The 23,070-nt window shown below is 40.5% G+C and overlaps 1 protein-coding gene across 1 annotated transcript in view; it reads left to right on the top strand.

Annotated features, from left to right (window-relative positions):
* The window catches only part of Epb41l4a (erythrocyte membrane protein band 4.1 like 4A), a 207,517-nt gene that overhangs the window by 82,720 nt on the left and 101,727 nt on the right, over positions 1-23,070 (top strand). The window contains 2 exon segments of the mRNA XM_048331405.1: positions 15,480-15,531; positions 21,915-21,993. Of these exon segments, the coding sequence (XP_048187362.1) occupies positions 15,480-15,531; positions 21,915-21,993 (131 nt within the window).

Here is a 23,070-nt window from a genome sequence, read left to right as displayed (position 1 = left end):
TAAAACCTCCTGACTTAGAGTTTATTATAGTAATCAATCCCCACAGTATCTGGTAAATGAACTAAACTGTTTTACTAAGACTTACTAAAATATTAAGTATGCTGTTTTTACTTACAGGCATCTGATTTAATGCAGTAGAGTTAGAAGAATTGGGAAAAATTTAAAGATTGTTAGTTTTGGGCCTGGAGATAGAAATCCGTGGTAGAACACATGTTTAAAGATTATTAGTTTGTGCACACAAGATTTTTAATAAAATATATTTATCTAATTGTATATTTTGCATTTTCATCAGATTCTTGGAATTTGGTTTATGGAAAATGTCTACTTTATTTGGCAAAGCTAGTCATCAATAAGCCAAATCAGCCTGATTTCTGTCATTCATTAGTTTAAATACAAATGTTAACTCATGTTCAGTGAAAAGTATTGCATTTGGTATTCTATTCATAAGCTAGACAGACAGATAAGACATTACCTTTCATGATCTAGAGGAAATAAGTTTGCTTTCCGTGAATTCTGCCTATGATGTTGATTTGTTTTATTCTTATGGGATTTCTCTAAATCCTGCATGTTCTAGTTGTACCTGGAGAATGGAAGTTGCAAGATCATTAAAATCATAATTCTCTCTGCTACCCTACACTATCATATATCTCATTTCAGAACACACCAATCATGAGCCAAAATACATTTCACCTGATTTTGCGAGAAATATACATAAGGTGAAGAGCTACTCAGTGCGCTCTCTCTCTCCTGCCTTCTAGAGTCTTTAGTAAAGGCATCTTTGTTAACGTCACTAACAAGTGTTGAAGTGATTTTCCACATACTGGGGCAATGTGTCATGGCTGGTGCCTTCTATAATATTTTGGGAAAGAAGGAACTTGAAAGGAGTAATGAAAGAGAACTGATAAGACATCTTACTCTCAGGTCTTTTCTTAGGTGGGTCGTGTGTGTGTGTGTGTGTGTGTGTGTGTGTGTGTGTGTGTGTGTGTGTGTGTAATCTCAATCACATCCAGACAAATGGAAGTTGAGGATCTGGGAGTTGAGGTCCCTAGAACTGTCCGTCAGTGCTACCACCCATCATCTGGCTACGGAAAGCTGGAGTTTGGGTTGTATCCTATTCCCAACTCTGTTGCCTCCCCATCTCTCGTAGCCAACTAGGCACTGAACCTTGTCTACCTGATTCGTTAGTACCACCATCCAGACCAGGTCCTTTGAGAGTGAAAAGGGACATCCTTAATAACCAGCCTATTAATATCTCACATCAGTTTGCAACTCCAGTTTTCTTGGAGGTGCCAGTAGATGAGTTTGCATTTATTTCTATAAAAGCTTTTGATTAGCCTTGCCTTTAATTTTTCTACCTTCAGTGTCCCCACCGCAATTGGGGCTTACTCTTAAAAACTTACCATGATATCTCCTCTGTAGTTTAACATTCTTTAGTGGATCCCTAAGGGGAAAAATGTAAACTCTAAATAAAACATGTTTCACGGAGTCCTTCGAGATGGACAGACCTTTATCCTTGCTGCTTGCAGGGCGACTCTTCACTCTCCCAGATGCGTGACAGCTGCAGTGCCGTCCATGCCTGCAGTTCCTCTCCTGCAGGGTCACCTTCCAGGGGGTTGCGTGCATGCACTGCTTCCCAAACCTGATCACCCTTCTTGTTCTCTTTCTCTTCCTTTTACCTGGTTAAGTCCTGCCTTTTTTTTTTTCTTTTTGGCCATCCCTGGATGTCTCTGATCTTTCTTTCCTAAAGCTCTCTTCCACCCCCAGAATCACTTTGGGCCTTCCCTCATGGATTATTGCTACTACCTTGTGTTGGAGTGCTAAATAAATAGCACTACTTGGCTCTAGGCATCCTGAGGGAAGGGATTCCCTACCAGTGCCCTCTGCCACTCAAAAGTAATGTTTCTAAATGTAGCAGCTCTCTCCTGGGAATGTAGGCAGGCCAGTAAGGGTGAGGGCCCCGACTAGAGTGCCTTCCCCTACCTGTCCTTTCCTTGGCTGTGTGCTTTTTGTACTTCTTGGAGCATGTTGCTGTGAGTCTCTCGGTCATTATCAGTAGGTTTTTGCCTATGTTTTATAAAGAAAAGGAAAGGCTTTCTTCTGTAGTTGGAAGTTAACCTGGAAATGTAGGGATTACAAGGATGCATTCATGATATTGCAGTAGCTACGAGGTGCTGTTTAGTACGTATGTTCTTATCTAATAACAGGTAGTGTAGTAGAGTGTAGTAGAAGAAGGTACATTGTCACAGGTGGCTGTATAACTGAGACAGGTGGCAGGTACCTGCATGTCTGTGAATCCTATGGTTTTAAAGATTTGCTTATCATAACTAGTATTTGTAATGTAATACAATACATTTTCCTATAGTTGAGAACGTTTAAAAAGTCCAAAGAAGTGTTTTCTGTCCAGAAGGAGTCTTATACTATTTGGTGACATCCTGTAAGATGTTGTGATTTGGGGAGCTGCTTTGTTGGAAAGAAACCTGGGAAGAGCTAAGGGGGACCTGCCCGCAGCACCTGCCTAGCTCTCTGCCTGCTGCACTGCACACGCTTCTACCACAGACAGCACCGGGAAAGGCGTGCTGTATGAGCCTTTCCTTTCCTTGCTGTATGTGTTGATTTTGATAGAGATTCAAAAATGCTCATGAAAGAGCTGGAGTACCGAGGCAGCTCCACAGCACACCTTGCACGTAATTCTTCATATAGCTCTCGTTTTATTCTTTCCTTCCCCTCAGTTGCTCGATAATAATAGGCACTAGGGAGTTTTCCAAAAATCATGTATAATGAAATATTTTATCCTGTCACTTTCATAAATTTGTTGCTTTCCAGTTTAGGGAGATTAGGGAGTTCATTAAATCAGAATAGAAAGTTATTTCTTCATTAACAGTACTCCGTATGTCTTTTTGCTTTAAAAAAAAAAAAACTAGACTAAAAGGATGAACTATGGAAAACATGATGGTATAAAATACTTCAGAAGAAAACTGTCAGGTCTGATGGAAACATCAGCCCATGTACATGCATTTATGTTTCTGTGTCTATTTATGCATGTGTATATATAAAATGTAAATATAAAACAAGGTAAGCAGGTATGGTAATTATCTTTTGCCATTGAAACAGACACCTGAAGGAATTTCTATGACCCACATCACTTTAGTTGTAGATGAATTTGAGAGCAATATTATATTGCTTATTTCTTCAATGTGAGCATTTGATTAGACTGTCCTTCTCCCAGATTAAATCGAAATGTGTGTAAAGGATAGAATTTCAGACAATTGACTGGCTGGTAGCTAACAGAAGAGTGGTTTTAAGAGTTGATTATTATAAAAAAAAGAGTTCATTATTATAGACATTTGTTTTTGATTATCATAAGAAATTAGTTTTTTTAACTAGAATTTAAAAAATAAATTTCTGATTACTAGTGTGTTGATCTACTCTGAATCATATGAGAACAATTCTCATGAATATAACTAGTGATACTGTATTAATAGAACAAGACCAATAATATATATTTTATGGAATATTGCTTATATTATCTTGAATGGTATTGACATTTCAAATATATTATGTGTCATAGTTGTAATGCAGCTAGTTTGTGTATTTTCCATAGGACCTATTCCAGTGAGAGAGGTGTGTAGGTTTGTTAAAATTGAGTCGGTACTGTTCTTGTGGGGGTGAGGGATACCCACTTTCCTTTTGGGGCTATGCATTTTGAAATTTGCCTCGTGACTTAAAAGAAGTAGGCTTTTTAAAAGCTGATGATTTGTAGGAACTTAGTTTATTTCTTTCAGGTACTTGTTAGCCTTTTGGGGCTGTAGAATATTTTTATGGAGGACATTTCTTCAGAAAGCTTCTTATTTAAAATTCTTCAGTGTAAGATCCCAATTATCATCAATGCCCCTGGCCTAGGACTAGGAGGAAAGAAGAGCACTTGCTATTTCCCATCTCCATTCAACTCAGCAGCTGCTGTGTTTCAGGAAGTCGAGTATGGTAGTGAGCAGGAGACAAGGTGTCTGGTCTGAAGGAGTTTATTTCCAGGGCTGACACAGATCGTAAGTACACGTTCCAGCTCAAGCAGTGATGAGTGCACTGAGTCAAGTTGAGAAATCACAGTGACTGGGAGGCTTTTTCTAGCGGAATATCAGGGAAGGACTCTCTGCGATGACATTTATGTGACATGAACGGCAGGAGCATGACAGGCAGAGGGAATAGCTGGCACCGTCACCCTAAGGCAGGGACAGGTGTAGAACTGGAAGACTGTGTGTGTGGTGGTGCTAGATGACAGTAAGAAAGCGGCATGGAGTGGAGGAGGGCAGGGCTTACGTTCCCATGGGTCCAGCAGTCTATGTAGGCTGTGTGTAAAATGTGCTGTTGGAGTCTCGAGTTAGGAATGAGAAGATAGGGTCTGAGAGAGGAGCTGGTCTTTTGGGAGTGAAGAGTCAGCAGTTCTGTTTTGGACGTGTTAAGTTTAACATGTCCTCTGGACCTCTAAGTGGGTGGGTAGTTTGGGCTTCTAGCAGGCAAGGGTTGGGCTAGAAGTCCCTGAACTGTTAGTCATGGGACTGGATCAGAACATAAGGGAAGTGCTGGCCATGCAGGTCCAGTGCTCTGGCGTTGGGCACAATCATGTGATAAGGGCACCAGGTCCCTGAGCAGGGACCAGGCCATGCTTGCTTCCCAACCCCTGCGGTTGGGGGTGGGCCTTACTCTACTGTGCCAAGTTATTTGGGTGGCTACAGTTACAGTAACGTTGAGCTGCTAAGACACAGAGTTCAAACCTTAATTTAACTATCTGTATATTTTAATTTCTACATTTTCAGGACATACCAGGTTTCATGTTGTTGTGTCGCTTCCTCACAATGTAGTGGTTGGGTTTCAAGGACTAGTGTCCAAAGAAACAGCAGGGGCTGAGAATGTGGCCTAGGGGTCGAGTGCTTGTCTAGCATGCTCGAAGCCCTGGGTTCAATTCTTCAGTACCACATAAATGGAAAAAGCCAGATGTGGGACTTGGGACTGTGGTTCAAGTGGCAGAGTGCTAGCCTTGAGCAAAAGAAGCTCACAGACAGTGCCCAGGCTCAAGCCCCAGGACTGGCAAGAAAGAAAGAAAGAAAGAAAGAAAGAAAGAAAGAGTGGGAAAGAAGGATGGATAGAAGAGGGACAGTGAGACAGAATCTCAGCAGTCAGATAGGATGATTTCTGTTGATTTGATGTGAAAGCCATCCCACATTTAAAGACAAGAGAAATTATTACTTAGTACTGCACACGTGTGGTGTGTGTGTGTGTGTGTGTGTGTGTGTGTGTGTGTGTGTGTCGGTACTGGTTCTTGAACTCAGGGACTGTCCCTTAGCTTCGCTTTTCACTCAAGCTGGTCCTCTACCACTTGTCACAACTCTACCTCTGGCTTTTTGCTGTTTAAATGGAGATGAGTCTCATGGACTTTCCTTCGTAACTGGCCTTGACCTATGATCCAGAGTTTGTCCTCTGGTCAGAAATTATTTATATTTTTCCTACATGCAAAATGCATTGTTTCCTTGGCCTTCCTAAATTCTCATTTAGTGGGGTATTGGATGCAAACTTGAGGTCTGGAATCTTATCAAATGAGACTCTGGTTACTTTCCTTCAAGTTCTGCCCCTAGATTACACTCCCGTTTGAATTAGAGGCATGTGAATTAAGGTGATGAGCAAGATGCTACAAAAAGAAAAAGGAAACACAGATGAACACAAATATAGTAGGAAAATAGCAGGATGTTGCTAGTCCATGTAGTTTATTTTTTTATTGTTTTAAACCCACACCATATTTGTATATGTCTGTGGCTTTAATCTATCAGAATGCATGTAGCCATTCGGTGATAAAGATACTACCTAGGAGTCATTTGCGGGGATGCTTCACCCTGCTTTTGGCTGGAGGTTCTATTGTTACCGGCTCAAGGGAGGGGATTCCCTGTCCCTCCAAGAGTCCACCAATCAGACAGTCTCAAGCAAAAAGACGGATTTATTGGGGAAGCCAAAAGCGGGCTGACCGGTCAGGGACCCAGCACAGACTCAGAAGCTGCCACCGTGACCCCCAGCAGTCCTCAAATTGGGGCTTATGAAGGTAAAAGCGTAGCACAGATGTAGGGGCCTGACACAGCGGGTAGAGCAAGCAATAAACAAGCTAAGCAAGCCATTTACGGAAGCAGAATTTTGGGGTCAGGTTGACTTAATCTACTCCCCCCAACATTTCCTACCATGTTTCCCTAATCAATATGGAGTCAGCTCTACTCCCTACACACTACTATAATAAAAAGTAGCTGAGTAGTATTCTCAGCCTGCTTTCTGCCTGATGAAGATTGATAGTTCAGAGGTTTCATTTCAGAATGTAGCATCCCGGCTTCTTTCGGTCCAATCTGGTATCCCTTTTAAAACCGATCTTTATTCAGCTTTATTTGAGAGTCAACACACATAAGTTGCTTTGAAATAGGCTCTGCTGTACCTTGGATTCCCTCTTAAGGAATTGTTTGCTGTTTTGGAACAATGCACTTAGGATTCCTAGAAGACCCTTTGTGACTTTGAAAGATTCTGTGAGGCCTCAATACTAAGTCTTTTTTGAAGATTTTATTAAGGGTTTTTGTAATTACATGTTTTTTTTTTTTTTTTCCCCAGAACCCTGATTCAGCCTTTGCCTGGAAGCTATTTCTTACTGATATCCTAGTTTACCTTCTGATAAGATAAGGAATGAGAAAGTTTCATTTTGAAAGCTGGGAGGTTCTGGCTGTTTTACATTTTAACATTTTTTTAAAGCTTATCTCTCCCCTCTTGCATTTCATTGTAGGCAGCAAAATGAACCTTTCTGCTTAGAAATTTCTTTATCTAGATCATCCAGTTCATTAGGCAGCCCGCCCCCCCCCCCCATGTTGCTGTGGGCTACAGAATTGCTAAATGTTCTGCCTCTGCACAATTAGATCACTTTTCTTTTTGCTTCCAAGAGGTCTCTCTGCTTTTCTTGGGGTTCTGACAGCCATCTTGAAGGCCCGGAGTTTCAGGGTACTCTCCTAAGGTCTTCCTGCTGCCTCCTCCCAACCAGAGGGACAGGGAAAGGGTCTTCTTAGGGTTTTCATTTGCCCTCAGAAAGGAAGCCGTTAGAATAGTCTGACTACAAGAGCAAATTAATCTTGACTCCTCACCTAATTACAAAGGCAGATGCAGGGGCACCATTAAAGCAGTTGTTTAAGAAATCCAGGTGGGTGTGATACTAATGCTGCTTAGGCATAAGAGTGGAGAGAGGTTTGGTTTTGCTTTTTCCCCAGATTCTGTTTATGTTTTGAACACAGAGCCAACAGGATTTGCTGATGGCTAGAAGAGATTGAAGATGAAAGAAGTCTTTCTTGGAGCTAACAGAAGAATGTTGTACTCTTTAGATAGATGGAGAGGTGGTAGGGGAGCAAAGCGTTTTTTTCCTTGGGGGGGGGGGGAGGTATTGGAGTGGAAGCATCAACTCCCTTTTGGACACAAAAGGTCTGAGATTCTAATGGGCACCTAAGTGGAGATGTCAAGTAGGTAGTTGGATTCAGGAAGAGCATTCTGGTCTGGCAGTTGTCAGTGTGTCCTTAAGCTTTAGGTGACAGGCTTTGATGTGAAGTGTGAGCCTTAGGCAACCAACGCTTCCTGGCTTCAAGAACTAGAGAGCAGCCGTGGAGGTAGGAGGTAGGCAGGTGGAGAAACTAGAGGGAGAACTGCATCCTGACTGTGGCAACGATTTGAAGTCCTTGCATCTGTCATGGGATTTAGCAGCACAGGGGCTCTGTAGTGCTCTGGCCATGCCTCGGTGGTGTCCAGATTCCCGGAACATTCTTTTTTCACTGTGTTAATGACATGTCATGTTTTTACTGTCAAGTACTGATGTATAAATGTAAGGAAATGATTCAGTGGAGAATAGTGCTATGCCAAACAGGTGACTTAAGAGTCACATCTTTGCTTTCTGATGTTCAACATACTCCAAAAGTTAAAGTATTTAAAATACTATAGCCAATTAGTTTACAATACTCTTCTCCGAAGCTAATCTTCTCATGTGTTCTCTCACAGTGAGAAAAAGCTAACACAGTTCTAGCCTTGGCATTGTGCCTGCCCTGGAAGGCAGGAAGTTAGTCCTGTGTATTCCTCTCCTTGGTGGACATTATGGAGGGAAGGAGGAGGAGGAGGATTGCAAATAAAGAACGGTCGTGGATAATGAGCATGGTGAGGCCACAGAGTGAGTGGAACCATAGGAAGAGACAAGAAGAAGCTAGTGGGGTCACCAAATTAGATATGTTCATAGAGTTTTGGCATGAATTAGGGAAAGAGGAGTTCGTAGTTGAGATAAATAATCTTAAATTTTCCATTCAAACAAATTCTAGACGTGTAGGGTAAGACAAAAGGAATTCAGTTCTTTGGATGTGCTGTTGTACACTTTGGGGCAAGTTGTTTATTTAGTGTTTGTTTCTTCATTTTACATCATCATTGTGGTAGTTCCTATATCAAGATTAAGATAACTAGATTGAAGGAGTAATGCTAAAGTGTCTATTCAGACTTACCTGACATATGGCGAGACTTTAATACTTATAGCTACTGCTATTGGTATTTCTTTAACTCCTAAGGTGGTGTAGGGTGCCTGGGTCAAAGCATTGTTGGGACCAGTCATACTCCACAGGGAGCCAGAAGGGTCCAACAGTGGGTCATGGGAAACCACTTTTACTGAAAAATGAGGTCCACCCATAATCTTCCCTCCTTTAAGATTGCTTCAGTGACAGGCCTTTTTGTGTTTTGTCACTACAGAGAGCTAGCTTAGTTTTTATATGGTGTTTTACATCAGATCCTCAAACTTCAGTCATTCATATCAAGTTAGAGCAAGGCCTTTTATTGTTGCTTAAAGAGCCAGCAGGAAAGGCACACGCAGCTGTGTGAATTACGTGGAGCTCTGACACCCCCCAAGAACGAGATGTTTGTGGCTCCCAGTAGTCCCTACACATAGCTCTCTTTCTAGCACCAGATCAAGAGATGGTTTGGGTGTATTGTGTGCTTTTGAGGCTTTCTTTTTTTCCAGCTCACACAGAGCATTATTAAACATAAATGTAGCATTCTTCAATTCTCCAAAGGAGAATTTTATACCTAGTGTAGTAAGATGCACAAAGCTTTCTGTAAACTTCTTTTTTTTTTTAAATCACACGAAGCTGAAACATTTTATTTTTAAGTTTGTGCATTTACAGAAGTCTGTGCAGAAATATTGAGGCAGACGTTTTGTGAGACCCTGGTACGAGAGCCATTTTCTAAGCTTCTCCGTTATGACATACTTAGGGTAAAAAAATGTATCATCACAAGACACTTCCTATTTACTGAAGAAGAAATCACGGCAAGGCCATGAAATTAAGGTCTGTTTCTTCTTGATGTGCAATGATGTCCACACCCTTGTCAAGATGCTGAGCTGAACTCTAGGAGGCTCCTCAAGAACAGTTAGCAAATGAAATGTTAGACCTGGAACATAATACATATTTTTGAAGGTTAGGATATTGATCTACAGAATAGTATTAGAGTTTAAAAATCTAATTCTGTGACTGTTACCTGGGAAATTGATGAAATTGAGACATTATCAGCCAAGCTGGACAAAGGAAATCCACGGTGCTTAGCCAAGATTGTCAAGAGAAGGAAGGATCTGTCATTTCTCTAGGCTGCATCAATGTATTATAATTGACTAGATTGAAATGGAGGGATATCTAACTTCTTAACTCTTATACCTTGGCAAAGGGTCAGAAAGAGAATTGTGGTCATGACTCCTTAGTGATTGGATATTTGAGACAGAGTGTTTTAATTCTCCTGTGTTAAGCAGAATGTTAGGAAGCACAATGAGAAAACAGTCTGTTTCCATTTATTGTTATCTTCCTACAGAATAGGATCTAACCCAGCTTGTAAATATAATGAACCATAGCATATAAGTTTAAAACAGAGAAAAAAAGATGAGGGAACAATTATTGAATGATTTTCTTAGAGAATAGGTAGTTTGAATTTTCAGGTAATAGGCTGTTTCTCCTCATAATTGTCTGGGTTGGCAAAATGGTTGCACACCAAGTCTAATCCACAGATGTTGATGGCTAGCAGTACTTGCTTTAGTGTTGGAATCTTCGTTGATTTCTTTCCCTATGCCCGGGACAGTTAGCTATTTTTCTAATTCTCTGTGTTGTTTGTTGCTGTGATAGAATATCTGAGACCGGATAAGTTAAAAATAATGCAGGGCTGGGGATATAGCCTAGTGGCAAGAGTGCCTGCCTCGGATACACGAGGCCCTAGGTTCGATTCCCCAGCACCACATATACAGAAAACGGCCAGAAGCGGCGCTGTGGCTCAAGTGGCAGAGTGCTAGCCTTGAGCGGGAAGAAGCCAGGGACAGTGCTCAGGCCCTGAGTTCAAGGCCCAGGACTGGCCAAAAAAAAAAAAAATAATGCAGATTGGTTTTGGCTTGCTCATAGTTCCAGAAGCTGAAGTCTGAGGTCATGATAGTGCATCTGGCAGGGTCCTTGTGTCAGATAACAAAGAGTTGGGGGATGATTTTGTTTCACAATAGCTTGCTGTTGTAACTAAGAGCAGCATGAATTCATTCATAAGGGCTGTGCCCCATGACCTAATCACCTCTTAATGGTCCCACCTCCTCTCAGTGATGTTAGGTTGGGGACCATCTTTCAAGATTTCAGGAGGGGACGAATCATGCCCAAACTATAGCATCTTTTGTGAATATTGATTTCTTAGCTGAGTGTTGTTAACTATTGAGCAATACTGATTTCAATGTAGTGTTCACTTAAAAAGGGGTTGGGGTATTACATCCTGTATTTACACTTAAGAATAGGGTAATTTACTTTCAGAGCAGTTTTGATGATATACATGTACTTTATACAAATGTAAGGCTCTTTCCTCTCTTGTTTGTTTGTTTTTTGCTGGTCTTGGGGCTTGAACTCAAGGCCTTGGTGCTGTCCTTGAGCTCTTCTGCTCAAGGATAGCACTCTACCACTTAAGCCACAGCTGTACTTTCAGCCTTTTCAGTGGTTACCTTTTTTTTTTTTTTTTTGCCAGTCCTGGGCCTTGAACTCAGGGCCTGAGCACTGTCCCTGGCTTCTTTTTGCTCAAGGCTAGCACTCTGCCACTTGAACCACAGCGCCACTTCTGGCCGTTTTCTGTATATGTGGTGCGGGGGAATCAAACCCAGGGCCTCATGTATACAAGGCAAGCACTCTTGCCACTAGGCCATATCCCCAGCCCCTTCAGTGGTTAATTGGAGATAATTGGACTTTCCTGCCCTGGTTGGCTTTGAACCAGGATTCTCATATCTCATCCTGCAGAGCTAGGATTAAAAGTACAAGCCACTGGCACTTGTCTCTGTTTATTTGATTTGAGGACTTTTTTTTTAATAAACACATTGCTCACTGGTTCAGTGAAGTCTTCTTACACTCACTCTGCAGACTTGATTTTCTTTGTGTATAATTTTATAATCCTATATGTATTCACCATATATAAATTATTATGTAGCTTACCACATGGTATCATATTTATGTCTGTGTCTCCTGCTGGGCTGTTAGTGACTCAAAAGGTACCCAGGATGGCGCCTGAAAAGATATATAAAGACTATGTGCAAGGAGTTTTCCAGGCATGTTAAATGAATGGATGACTATCACGTTAGATGAATGAATGGTATCCTAGTTTTGGAGCCTACCTCCAGAGGATGATTGCCCCCATGACCAGTGATCTGAATGCCCTTCAAGCCGGGATATTGTCTTCATTGTTTAATTCTTCTCCTCTTTCTCCTCTTAGGCTACAAAGCATCGGCATGATGTGTTTCAGTGAGATGAGACACGTGTCACATTTGATGGCTGGTTGATCACGAGTGGTGACAAGGGCTGTCATTGCGTGGCTGCTTTGGTTCCAAGGTCATAGCTTTCCCTTGGTTGGACATAAGTGGATTTTGCCTTTCAAGGTGTTGGCTTATGAAGCCTGGTCGCTTGTGTTTATTATTTGTGTCCCGGAGCATTTATCTTTGTCTGACCTCTGTAACCCCTGGTTTCCATGTTGATCAAGTGAGGTTTGTGTGTGGCAAGCTCCAGGTTGCTGCTCAGCATATCTGATGTGCAGTGGATTGATTGAATGGCCTTGGAATCTGGCCTCTTTTACTTGTTGCAAAATTGTAATTTCTAAGTCATCTCAGAAACTTCATTACATTGTCTAACCTCACAGATTTAATCACTCTCATGGAAGGAGGTTTCTTTTAAAATTGTGTTATTAATGGGTTTTGTCTGAGAGGCTCACCAATTTTTCTCTATTCCTCTGAGCCTCATGCTCCCTTCTTATTTTCTTTTCCTGGCTTTTTCAGTGGTTGAAAAAGAATTCTGGACACAGAAAAAGAAAAGTGACCTAGTGTGTACACATATTGGTATTTCATGTTATGACGTTAATAGAGATCAGGTGGCTTTTCTATACCAGTTTAAAATAAATTAAATTAAAAAGCACTTTACAATTAAATTAAAGAATATATAAACCTTTGTTGTATTGGAATTAGATTAGAAAAATGTAAAAAAAATTCCTTCAATTTGTTCCTTTATAGTTTCAAGATTCGACAGAGTACCACTTGCCTTTCTTCTTTTCTTTGTAAAATACTTTTTGAGTGTGTAAATGTTGTATAAGGCCTAAAACTAAGTCCCTGTGTTGTCACAGCTCTGAAATCTGGGGAAAAGCTGGAGAGCTTCTTATATCCCATCTTCAAGTCCCTTACCGTATTTGCTGAGCAACTCTTCAAGTCCCAGCTAGCTTGTACCTTGATCTCAGCCTAGTGCATTTGGGAAGAAAGGAAGTCGGCTGACCTAGGGACCTGCTGTACTCTGACATCATAAATGGAATTGTGGCAATTATGCAGCAATAGAAATCAAACACAAGTGTTAATTGGTATTTATGTTTGTTCCCTTTGGTATTTCTCTTCTTTAAAAAAAAAATGAGGATAATCGAATCTTTTTTTTTTTTTTTAAACATGAATGACAAGAAAGAGTCCATCTACCTAATGATTTTTTTTTTTAAGTTTTTGTTGGTTGTGGGGCTTGAACTCAGGGCCTGGGTTCTGTCCCTGAGCTTTTTTGCTCTAGGCTAGTGCTCTACCACTTTGAGCCACAGAGCTACTTCCGGTTTTCTGGTGGTCAATTGGAGACAAGAGTCTCTGATTACCTGATTTGTGTAACTGTAACCTCTGTATATCAGCTCTACAGTAACAATTTAAAAATAAATAAAGCGCCCCCCAGAGAGAGAGAGAGAGAGAGAAGGAGAGAGAGAGAGAGAGAGAGAGAGAGAGAGAGAGAGAGAGAGAGAGAGAGAGAGAGAGAGAGAGAGAGAGAGTATGTCCCACAGACTTTCTGGCCCAGGCAGGCTTCAAATTGCAGTCCTCAGATCTCAGCGTTTTGAGTGGCTAGAAATACATGTGTGAGGCACCGATGCCTGTCTCTCATGTTTTTATTTCATGGGAAGAACCCCGACTTGTATGTACACAGGTGTGTCACACAACTTAATATTTGTGTTCACGAGGCTCTGTGTGAGGGAGCCAGTTTTCCTATGAACCTCTATTTTAACATTAAAACTGTATCTTTTAGTCATTGTGAAACATAAAAGCACTTCCATGACTACAGCCCATGCTTCAGATACCTTTGTTGTTGCAAAAGTTAATGCATCATCTCAAGAAAGGATGACTACCAGCACGGTGAATATGGTGTTCGTGTTTACTTCAATGTGTAAGAATTGGAAGATTGCAGTAGCCATTGAGTGGTAGCTAGTGACAATTACATATACAAATGGAGTGTAGGGCTGTAGTTAGAATGACTTGGGACATATACTTAGTATGAATTTTTGTTTTGTGTAATTAGGAAGAAAAGGTAACGGGATTGAATAAAGTATTACAACTATTTATGATTTCTCACTGCTATGACCTTGACAGAACAGTCAGTTCTGCCCTTAATTCAGAGGAAGGGAAGGGAGCACTGGGAAGGTAAGTCCTCTAGGACTTCTTTCGCGGTCCTGATTCCTCACCAAGGACTGTCAGGCAGTGTGAGAATGACCTCACAAGGGCGAATGGGAGAGTTTGGCTTGGCCAGGCCCCTCCTCCCTCCCTCCCTCCCTGCTGCTCTTGGTACTGAAACCTGAGAACATGGAAACTGGGTAGCTTGTTTCTTGGGATTTCCCATATTTATTCAGGGGAGTAGGGAGAGGATTTTTGTCTCTGGACCCCTCAGGTCCTCCAGAGCACCCTCAGTGCCTTTCACTGTGTGAGTCGGTGACACTTCTTGATACTCTCTGCTTCTGTGGCTTCTCAGAGAAGAGATGAGTCTGGAGACTTGTATCTTCTCTTTCTTTCAGTGATTTTATGTCATAAGGGTGACATAAAAGAAAATCTCTACCCAGGGTCTAAAATGCTCTCATTCATGCTTGAAATTAAATTCATTAAAGATTAGTTTGAATTAATAAGCAAATACCTTAGACTAGCTAAAGTCAATGATCAAGAATGATATTCATTTTAATAGTAATCATTTGTACTATGTGTTGCATATACTTGGTATTAGCATGGAGTTACTCTAAAGAGACTTTTTTTTTCTTTTGGTTTGTTTATTTGTTTGTTTTCCGCTCTGGAACTCAAGGCTTGAACTCAAAACCTAGTTGCTGTCACTGAGCCTCTTTGGGTTCAAGGCTAGTGCTCTTCCACTTGAACCACAGCACCACTTCCAGCTTTTTCTGAGTACTTTATTGGCGATAAGAGTGTCTCATGGGCTTTCCTGCCCGGGTTGGCTTTGAACCGTGATCCTCAGATCTCAGCTTCCTGAGACATGCTTGGCTTCTCTAAAGACTTTCTATGGATTAATTTAATTTGCACAGAACACCCTGAGGAGTGTTCAGAGATGTTTAGTTAGTTACCCCAAGTTACAAGATAATGATGAGAGAAGAACCAGGATAGAATCCAGAGGCATCTGCTCTGAGACTCAGGCCCTGAGCAACTATCCTGAATCCTTAATGATACTTTGGTTTAATTTGGTCAAAGATATCTCTATGAAGTGGGACTGAAGTGATCAGAGACTTTGGAGGGCAGAGGAATTGTGGGGATTTGAAAAGACAATTGGGGAACATTCCTTATGGCCATTGCTTTCCACATAAAATAGTAAGAAATTCACTCATAAACCTCTTGATGTTACCACCATATAATCACTAGGATAATCAGCCAGGAACCCAGAAAACATTGTTTTATTTTCTGCTTCTCCCTGGACATCTGCCTCAGTTTTCTTTCTTTAATGTCCACCCATAAAAAGCTCTGGCATGTGTTTATATGTTTGTATATATACAAATGATAAAGTCTTTTACTTATCAAGTGCTTAAATGTCACTTAAATAATATTTTGCAAATATTCTTTTAGTAAAGGTCAATGACAAGCTACAAGTTTGTATAATTACCTTTTTTTCCCCCTTATTTAGTATTGGCTGGATCCTGCAAAAACGCTTGCTGAACACAAGGAACTGATCAACAGTAGGTATCTAATTTTAATTGTGTTAAAGGGTAGCTTGAAAGTGATAAAATGCCCATGCGTCGTTGGGTGCAGAAATGAACTTTAGTGTTGGAGAGGGATAGCAGAACTTGACTGCTAACACACGAGAATGGGTGCTCTGTGCATTGCCAGTCTGCTCCAATTTCGGATTCAGTTTTAGTTAAGGATTTATTAATTATGTACTGGGGATAGAACTCAGGACTTTACATAGGCTAGGCCCTAAACTACGCATTAGCCTTTTGTTTTTTATTTATCTTTGAGATAAGGTCTCATTCACCTTGCCTGGGCTGGCCTTGACCTCATGAGCATCTGGTTTCCACCCTCCAAGAAAGTGGGCTTACAGGCATAGGCCACCATGTCCAGTTTTAAGTGGATCTTCATATTGTATTGAGTTTGTTTTAGTGGTACGCCTTCCCTTGATTTTTTTCTACTCATGTCTTTAACATTTAACCTTCAGATAGAAAAGGCAGAGAGGCATCAATTTAAAAAAAAAGGGGGGGGGGTGAGGACTGCTTTGAAAAAGTTTTCTTTTCTTGGGTTATAGAGCGGTTTTTGTTATTCTCACCACTCAGTTTCAGTTTGTAAAATAATTAAGGGGTGCCCTTGTGATTTAAGAAATTACCATGATGAGAAAAGGTGATGCAGTGAGAGAACACAAGCGCCCATTGTCAGGCTTTAGCTTTTGTTTATCAGAATGAATTTACTTGATACCATTACATATATATTTCTTAATTTCAGAGTTTTTTATTGGTGACACACACATACACAAACACAAGTTTCTTAAGTATACAAAAGAATAATACTTTAAAAGTAGTTTCTTTTAATTATGATAAAACACACACCATCCAGACTTGGCCATTTTAACCATTCTTGTGTATAATTGAGCGCATTGTTGTGTAACCATCACCACATCCATATACTAAATTTTTCATTGTCCTGAACGGAAACTCTGTCTTCCATGAAGCCATTGTATTTAGAAGTGTGCGTTATTGCTAATCAGAACCGAGAGGCCCCAAGCTAAGTCAGCATTTCCACGTATCTGTGTTGGTAACACTGGTTCTGTGAAGCGCTTAGCACTTCAGCCATACTTCATTCAGAAAGGGAAGCTTGCAAATCCATCAGAAACAACAGTGCTTCTCAAACATCAGCATCCCTTTTGTCTTTCAGTTCTTCCGCCTCTGTGGTAGAAACCACTGGAGTTTACAAATTATAGTTACAGCCCCTTTAAATGAGTTTAAAACATACCAGTTGGAAAGTTTAAAAACAATCTCAGGAACGCTTATTTTAAATTATACTCAGGTTTCTCCTATAAGAAAGTAGAGCTTTCTATTAAAGTTATAAGTAAACAATTTTAAGGTGCATTATTAAAATTACCTGCACACATTTAAAGTCTACCTAATACAAAATACTCAAATATATTCTAAAGGGCCCCTCCAGTACACTATCACAATTGGCTAGATACTGGCGGCTCATATTCCTGTAATTCTAGCTACTCAGGAAGCTGAAATCTGAGGATCATGGTTCAAAGCCAGCTCAGGCAGGAAAGTCCAAGAGAATTACTCAGCCAGCAAGAAGCCAGAAGTAGAAGTGTGGCTCAAGTGAGAGTACCAGCTGTGAACAAAAAAGCAAACAAGAACTTGTGGTTCTGAGTTCAAGCCTCAGTACCAGCAGACAAACAGTACTATCACGATTGAAGAAACAGAATCATACAAAAATATGAATATTTCATCTCTTAAAATAGTTTGATAAGTAGTGAAGGAACATGGGATCTACAGTAGAGTAGGCAGGACCATTATCTGTAAGAACAACAGAACATTGCTATAGCCAAAGTCTTGATGTATTTATCCTTAAATGAAGTAGCAGTTCATTATTATCATTTAAAGACTAGAAGGTAATCTTCATAAAAGTCATATATAGGCCATTCCAAAGTTTCTGATTTTTTGTTAACGTAAAATAATATTAGCTTCATTTGAAGAGTTGTTTTTTCTTAATGTTGACTCTGTAGAAAGACATTGATTTAAGATAATTAAACAATTTGCTTCATCAGCAACTGGTTTTTATAGTCTTAAAATAGGAAGCCAAAAGTATCTGGCTAGATATATTGTCCCAAAACAATCATTTCCCTAGCCTCTGATTATTCTAGCAGAATAGCGCAGATGATGTGTTTGCTCATACTGTACTTTCTCTTGTTTTCCCTGAGGGGCCCAATAGACTACGATTGGACACTTCTCACTTCTTTTTTAAAATGTGTGTATATATATTATATTATATATATTCTATATTATATATATTTGCTGGTTCTGAGGCTTGAACTCTGGGCCTGTGCACTTCCTTGAGCTCCATTTGCTCAAGGCTAGCACTCTGCCATGTGAGCCACAGCGCCACTTCTGGACTTTGGGTGGTTAATTGGAGATAAGAGTCGCAGACTTTCCTGCCCAGGCTGGATTTAAACTACAGTCCTCAGATCCCACGACATGAGCCACTGGCATCCAGCTTACAATATTTTGTATTACCTTTAAGTAGATGTACAAAGGAATTTCCATTTCACAAAGCAGTTTATGCATACAATATATCTTTTTTCTGAATACTTATTGTCAAAGTGATGTACAGAGGGGTTACAGTTTCATACATAAGGCAGTGAGGACATTTCTTGTACAATTTGTTACCTCCTCCCTCATTTCCCCCCTCCCCCCATACAATATATCTTGATCAGTGTCTTTCAACATTCTCAACCAACCCTCCCCTTTCCACTTATTCTTAATTTGTGAGATATACATTTGTTTCTTGATTGCATTCTCCTTCTCTTTGCATTCATCAGCCTCTTTTCTCTTGACCCCACACTACCTTTCAAGTATCGACTTCCTAGTATTTTATTTTGTTGGACTTTGATTTTGGCTTTCTGAGGAATTACGCTATTTGATATCTCCCCTGAATCTAACTGTATTTCAGTTAATACATTTGTATATACTTGCATATCACCCATTATATTTACTTATGAGTTTGTAAGCTAAGTCTAGCTTCCACAAATAAGGGAAAACTTGGTCCTTTGTCTCTCTGGGCCTAACTTCACTTCTGAAGTTTTAAGCAGGTTGCCTAATTCCTTGGAATTTCATTGTTAACCAGGTTGGTTTTTCAGAATCAAATGTTGCTGAAACACTTTCATTCCTTACTGAATGCAATCGGACGACAGTGGTACCTCATATACACACAAGCTACTTAGTATGCGAGTGAGCAGCAAATAGGGGGTTCATCTGGGTTAGAAGTTCTTAAAAAAAAACCCACCACACCGAATAGTTTTCATTGTGCATTTTTTCAAACTTCTGTTTAACTGCTTTTGTCACTGAACCCACTTGAACGGGTGCTTGGTGAATAGGCTGGAATCTGTCGTGTTGCAGACAATAAAAGCAGCTCTGGGGTCTGGAGAAGCCCTCTGGCCTTGGTGCGGTGTGCTTGCTGCGTCAGTGCCGGTCCCCGCTGCCCCGAGGGGCCGACCCCTGCTGCCTTGCAGGCCCTGGAGGCTCCATCTGCTCAGGGTCACAGAGCTTGATTGACAGGGCTGGATCAGCCCAGGGTGGGCTTCCTGCCTCCCTCTTCTAAATATTTAATAGTCTATCCTCCTTGACATCTATGTTCTGGGGTAGAGAAATATTTATCAGAAATACATACGCAGTGTTGAAATAAATAGAAGAATCAAACAAATTGGCAGCAACTCCTGGGATAAGAAATTAGAGCCATGGGCTGGGGATATGGCCTAGTGGCAAGAGTGCTTGCCTCCTATACATGAGGCCCTAGGTTCAATTCCCCAGCACCACATATACAGAAAACGGCCAGAAGTGGCGCTGTGGCTCAAGTGGCAGAGTGCTGGCCTTGAGCAAAAGGAAGCCAGGGACAGTGCTCAGGCCCTGAGTCCAAGCCCCAGGACTGACCAAAAAAAAAAAAAAAAAAAAAAAGGAAATTAGAGCAAGGTGTTTAATATTTGATTAAATTGCACTTGCGTAAGAAGTGCCTTAGTTTGTATGTCATAAGTGCACTACTTGTTTTAGTTTCTGTTCCTCAGTTTCTAAATTTGTCTTTTTTTTTTAATATATCTTAGAAATAAGACTGTACCAGAGATACTCTATGAGTTACCAAGCATAAGATACTTTCCCTGAGGTGCATTCGTGATTATTTGTGTGTATGTGTACTGGTCCTGGTTCTGGGGCTTGAACTCAGGGCCTGGGCCTGGGCACTGCCCCTGAGCTTTTTTGCTCAAGGCTTGCATTCTACCATTTGAGCCTCAGCTCTACTTCTGGGCTTTTGGTGGTTAATTAGAGATAAGAGTCTCACAGACTTTCCTGCCTGGGCAATCCTTGAACCACAATCCTCAGATCTCTCCTGATTAGCATGGATTATAGGTGTGAGCCATTGGCACCCGGCTGCATTCTTAGAATACCTTCTAAAAATTATTAATAGGGGGAATTTTGGCTGAGAAAAGAAGACCCCCCCCCCCAAATGAAATCGCAACTACTTATTGGTATGTCAAGTTAAAGAGTCCCCTTTCAAACAGATTATGTTAGATACAGCTCCTGCCCGCTTGGAAGGACAGATCACATTCGTGCCCTCAGAAATAGAATTTTTTAGTAAACGTGTAAAGGAAATTGGTTGGCATCAAGAAATAGTTGTTCTGCACATTGTGTTTGATTCTTTATTTTATATTCACCTACATATGTATAATTACAAGCTTTGTTTATAAATTTTTAATTGTGTTGTTGTTATTTATAGACTTAGTTCTTCTGTGTATGGAACACAAGCATTTTTTAAATGGAGAAAAGTTTTAGCATGAAGGAGTCATTTTCTTTATTTTTTTCCTTTATTGTCGGGGAATTATTTTCCTAATAATTATGTCACGTAGCTTCACTGATAATGGTTTTTGTTTTTTGTTTTGTTTTTTGCCAGTCCTGGGCCTTGGACTCAGGGCCTGAGCACTGTCCCTGGCTTCTCTTTGCTCAAGGCTAGCACTCTGCCACTTGAGCCACAGCGCCGCTTCTGGCCGTTTTCACGTGGTGCTGGGGAATCGAACCTAGGGCTTCATGTTTGGGAGGCGAGCACTCTTGCCACTAGGCCATATTCCCAGCCCTGATGACGTTTTTTTTGGGAAAGATATTTGTGAACTGGGCTCTCGTGTTGCATGTCTGCAGTCTTTCTTATTCGGGAGGCTGAGATCAGAGGATGGATGTTTAAGGCCAGTCACAGCAGAACAGTCTGGGAGACTTCATTTCCAGTTAACCAGGAAATGATTGAGTAGATGCCTGGCTCAAGTGATAGAGCATCAGCTACGAGCAGGAAAGTTCACAACAGTGTGGTGCCCTAAATTCAAGCCTGGGTACTGGTGCTCCTTTGCACACGCATGTGCACACACACAGGATAGCCATTGTTCTAATCAGTTTTAAAATAGAAAGTGTGCAATACTGTTCTCAAAGTGTGCCCTTGTTTATAATTTCTGTGTATTTTTAGGTAAAACAACAACACATATTAATATTATATAATAGAACTCCCTATTTTTGCACTCAAGAACAAAGACCACACCGCGGTCCCTCTGCATAGTTACATACTTGCTTGTTATCACACCTAGGACCTGTGATGTGGTTGGCTTATCTACCAGCAGGTTGGTGATCCACCTGCGGATGAATATTTGTTTCCAGAGTTTTACAAAGAAGGTTTTTTAAAAAAAAGAAAGAAAGAAAAAAATCCTTCACTTTTTTGCAGATATAAAAATATTATTGGGCTGGGAATATGGCCTAGTGGTTAAAATGCTTGCCTCATATGCATGAAGCCCTGGGTTCGATTCTTCAGCACCACATATATAGAAAAAGCCAGAAGTGGGGCTGTGGCTCAAGTGGTAGAGTGCTAGCCTTGAGCAAAAGAAACTCAGGAACAGTGCCCAGGCCCTGAGTTCAAGCCCCAGGACTGGCAAAAACAACAACAACAAAAAAAAAACTTACAATGAACCCCTCCTTGTACAACTGTGAGATACTGAAATGTATTTAAAAAAATCCAAATAAACTTGCCTTGTTTCTTTATTGCCTGTCTGTTCAGACATGTATACACATGCTGATGCCGCTGTGTTTGCTTTTGCCTTTAGAAATTCTTAGTGTAATTTTTAAAAAATATTTTTATATTTTTCTTTAAGAAGCTGTGCAAAGGATTTACCACACAACAGAGCAGTTTGTGAATACAGTGTCTCTTGATTAGTGTCACTCCTTTTAACATGTCACCCACCCCTCTCCCCACCCTTTCCATAGTGTCATTCTTAATAGTTACATAATGTTAGCATATTATTATGACCGTAATGTGAATTATAATTAACTTATGTTTCTTATTTTAGCTGGGCCTCCATATACTTTGTATTTTGGTATCAAATTCTATGCTGATGATCCATGTAAACTGAAAGAAGAAATAACCAGGTACAGTAATGGCTTTATTTTTGAACAAATACTTGAATGGCGTATATAGAAGGACTTTTTGAAAATGAATTAAAAACCAGGGTCAAAATTTGTTGCGTGTTTACCTGTGCTTTGCTCTTCATCTCTTTTGAGGATTAATGTTATATTAGCCTTGTATGAGATCAGTGTCTGGGGATCGATGCCTTGGAAACGTGGCGTGGATCTGGTGACTTGACGGTAGATTCCACACCTGTGAGGTGGAAGAGTCAGGGTCATTGTTGGTGAGCGTGTATTCAGTTTTTGTATTCACAGGGAAATCGCCTTCATAATGGTGGTTATACCCCCACCTTTACGAAGGACAATAGCACTCCTTCCTAGAAGACCGCTGTGTGGTCTTTTGGATGCTGGTTTTACATGCTTAAATACGCAATTGAAAAGACAGTTATTTCCTTTAACTAGTTGTAACTAATATATCAATTAGTCAGGTGTTTTTATTTATCTCTACAAGAAATGAAAAGTAATTACTTTTAGTATTAAGAAAGAAGTGAAAAGACCTCTATTTTATGGTATATCTTCATCTTTGTCACCAAATAATTTGTTTCAATTGAAGCAGAATATTCTAACTCACATGGATTAGAAATAAAAGTGACTTGTAAGAACTGACAAAGGGGATATGTTTTCAACTTACTTGATCAGCTTCATGTAACAGAAAAAAAAATAAATGTATTTTCTCTTAACTCCATGGTATTTTCCAGTAAGCCTTTATCACAGGTTGAAATAAAGCCTAATAATACATTGTTTTGAACAATGGAAATCATATCTTTGGTAACTAAGCAGCCTGTGGTATTGTCTCTATTCCCGCCCTTAATCTTTCAGACTTTCTTTTGTCTTCATGTTGGACTGGGGTGAACGATAGGGGTCCCTGGGCCTTGTCCACACGCCGTGTCTAAGCCTCATTTCCTGTGTGGATGTCCACTGTCACATTATGACCGGGTGTGGAGAAAGAGAGACACAGCTCAGGCTTTCCTGGAGCACACCTCTCTGGGAGAAGATATCTGGAAAGGTGTGATGTTTACAGCAAGAGCCTCTTGGGAGGAA

The sequence above is a fragment of the Perognathus longimembris genome, chromosome 22 (genome assembly GCF_023159225.1).
Source record: "Perognathus longimembris pacificus isolate PPM17 chromosome 22, ASM2315922v1, whole genome shotgun sequence".
Taxonomy (NCBI): Eukaryota; Metazoa; Chordata; class Mammalia; order Rodentia; family Heteromyidae; genus Perognathus; species Perognathus longimembris.
This window is presented reverse-complemented; position numbering and strand designations above follow the sequence as displayed.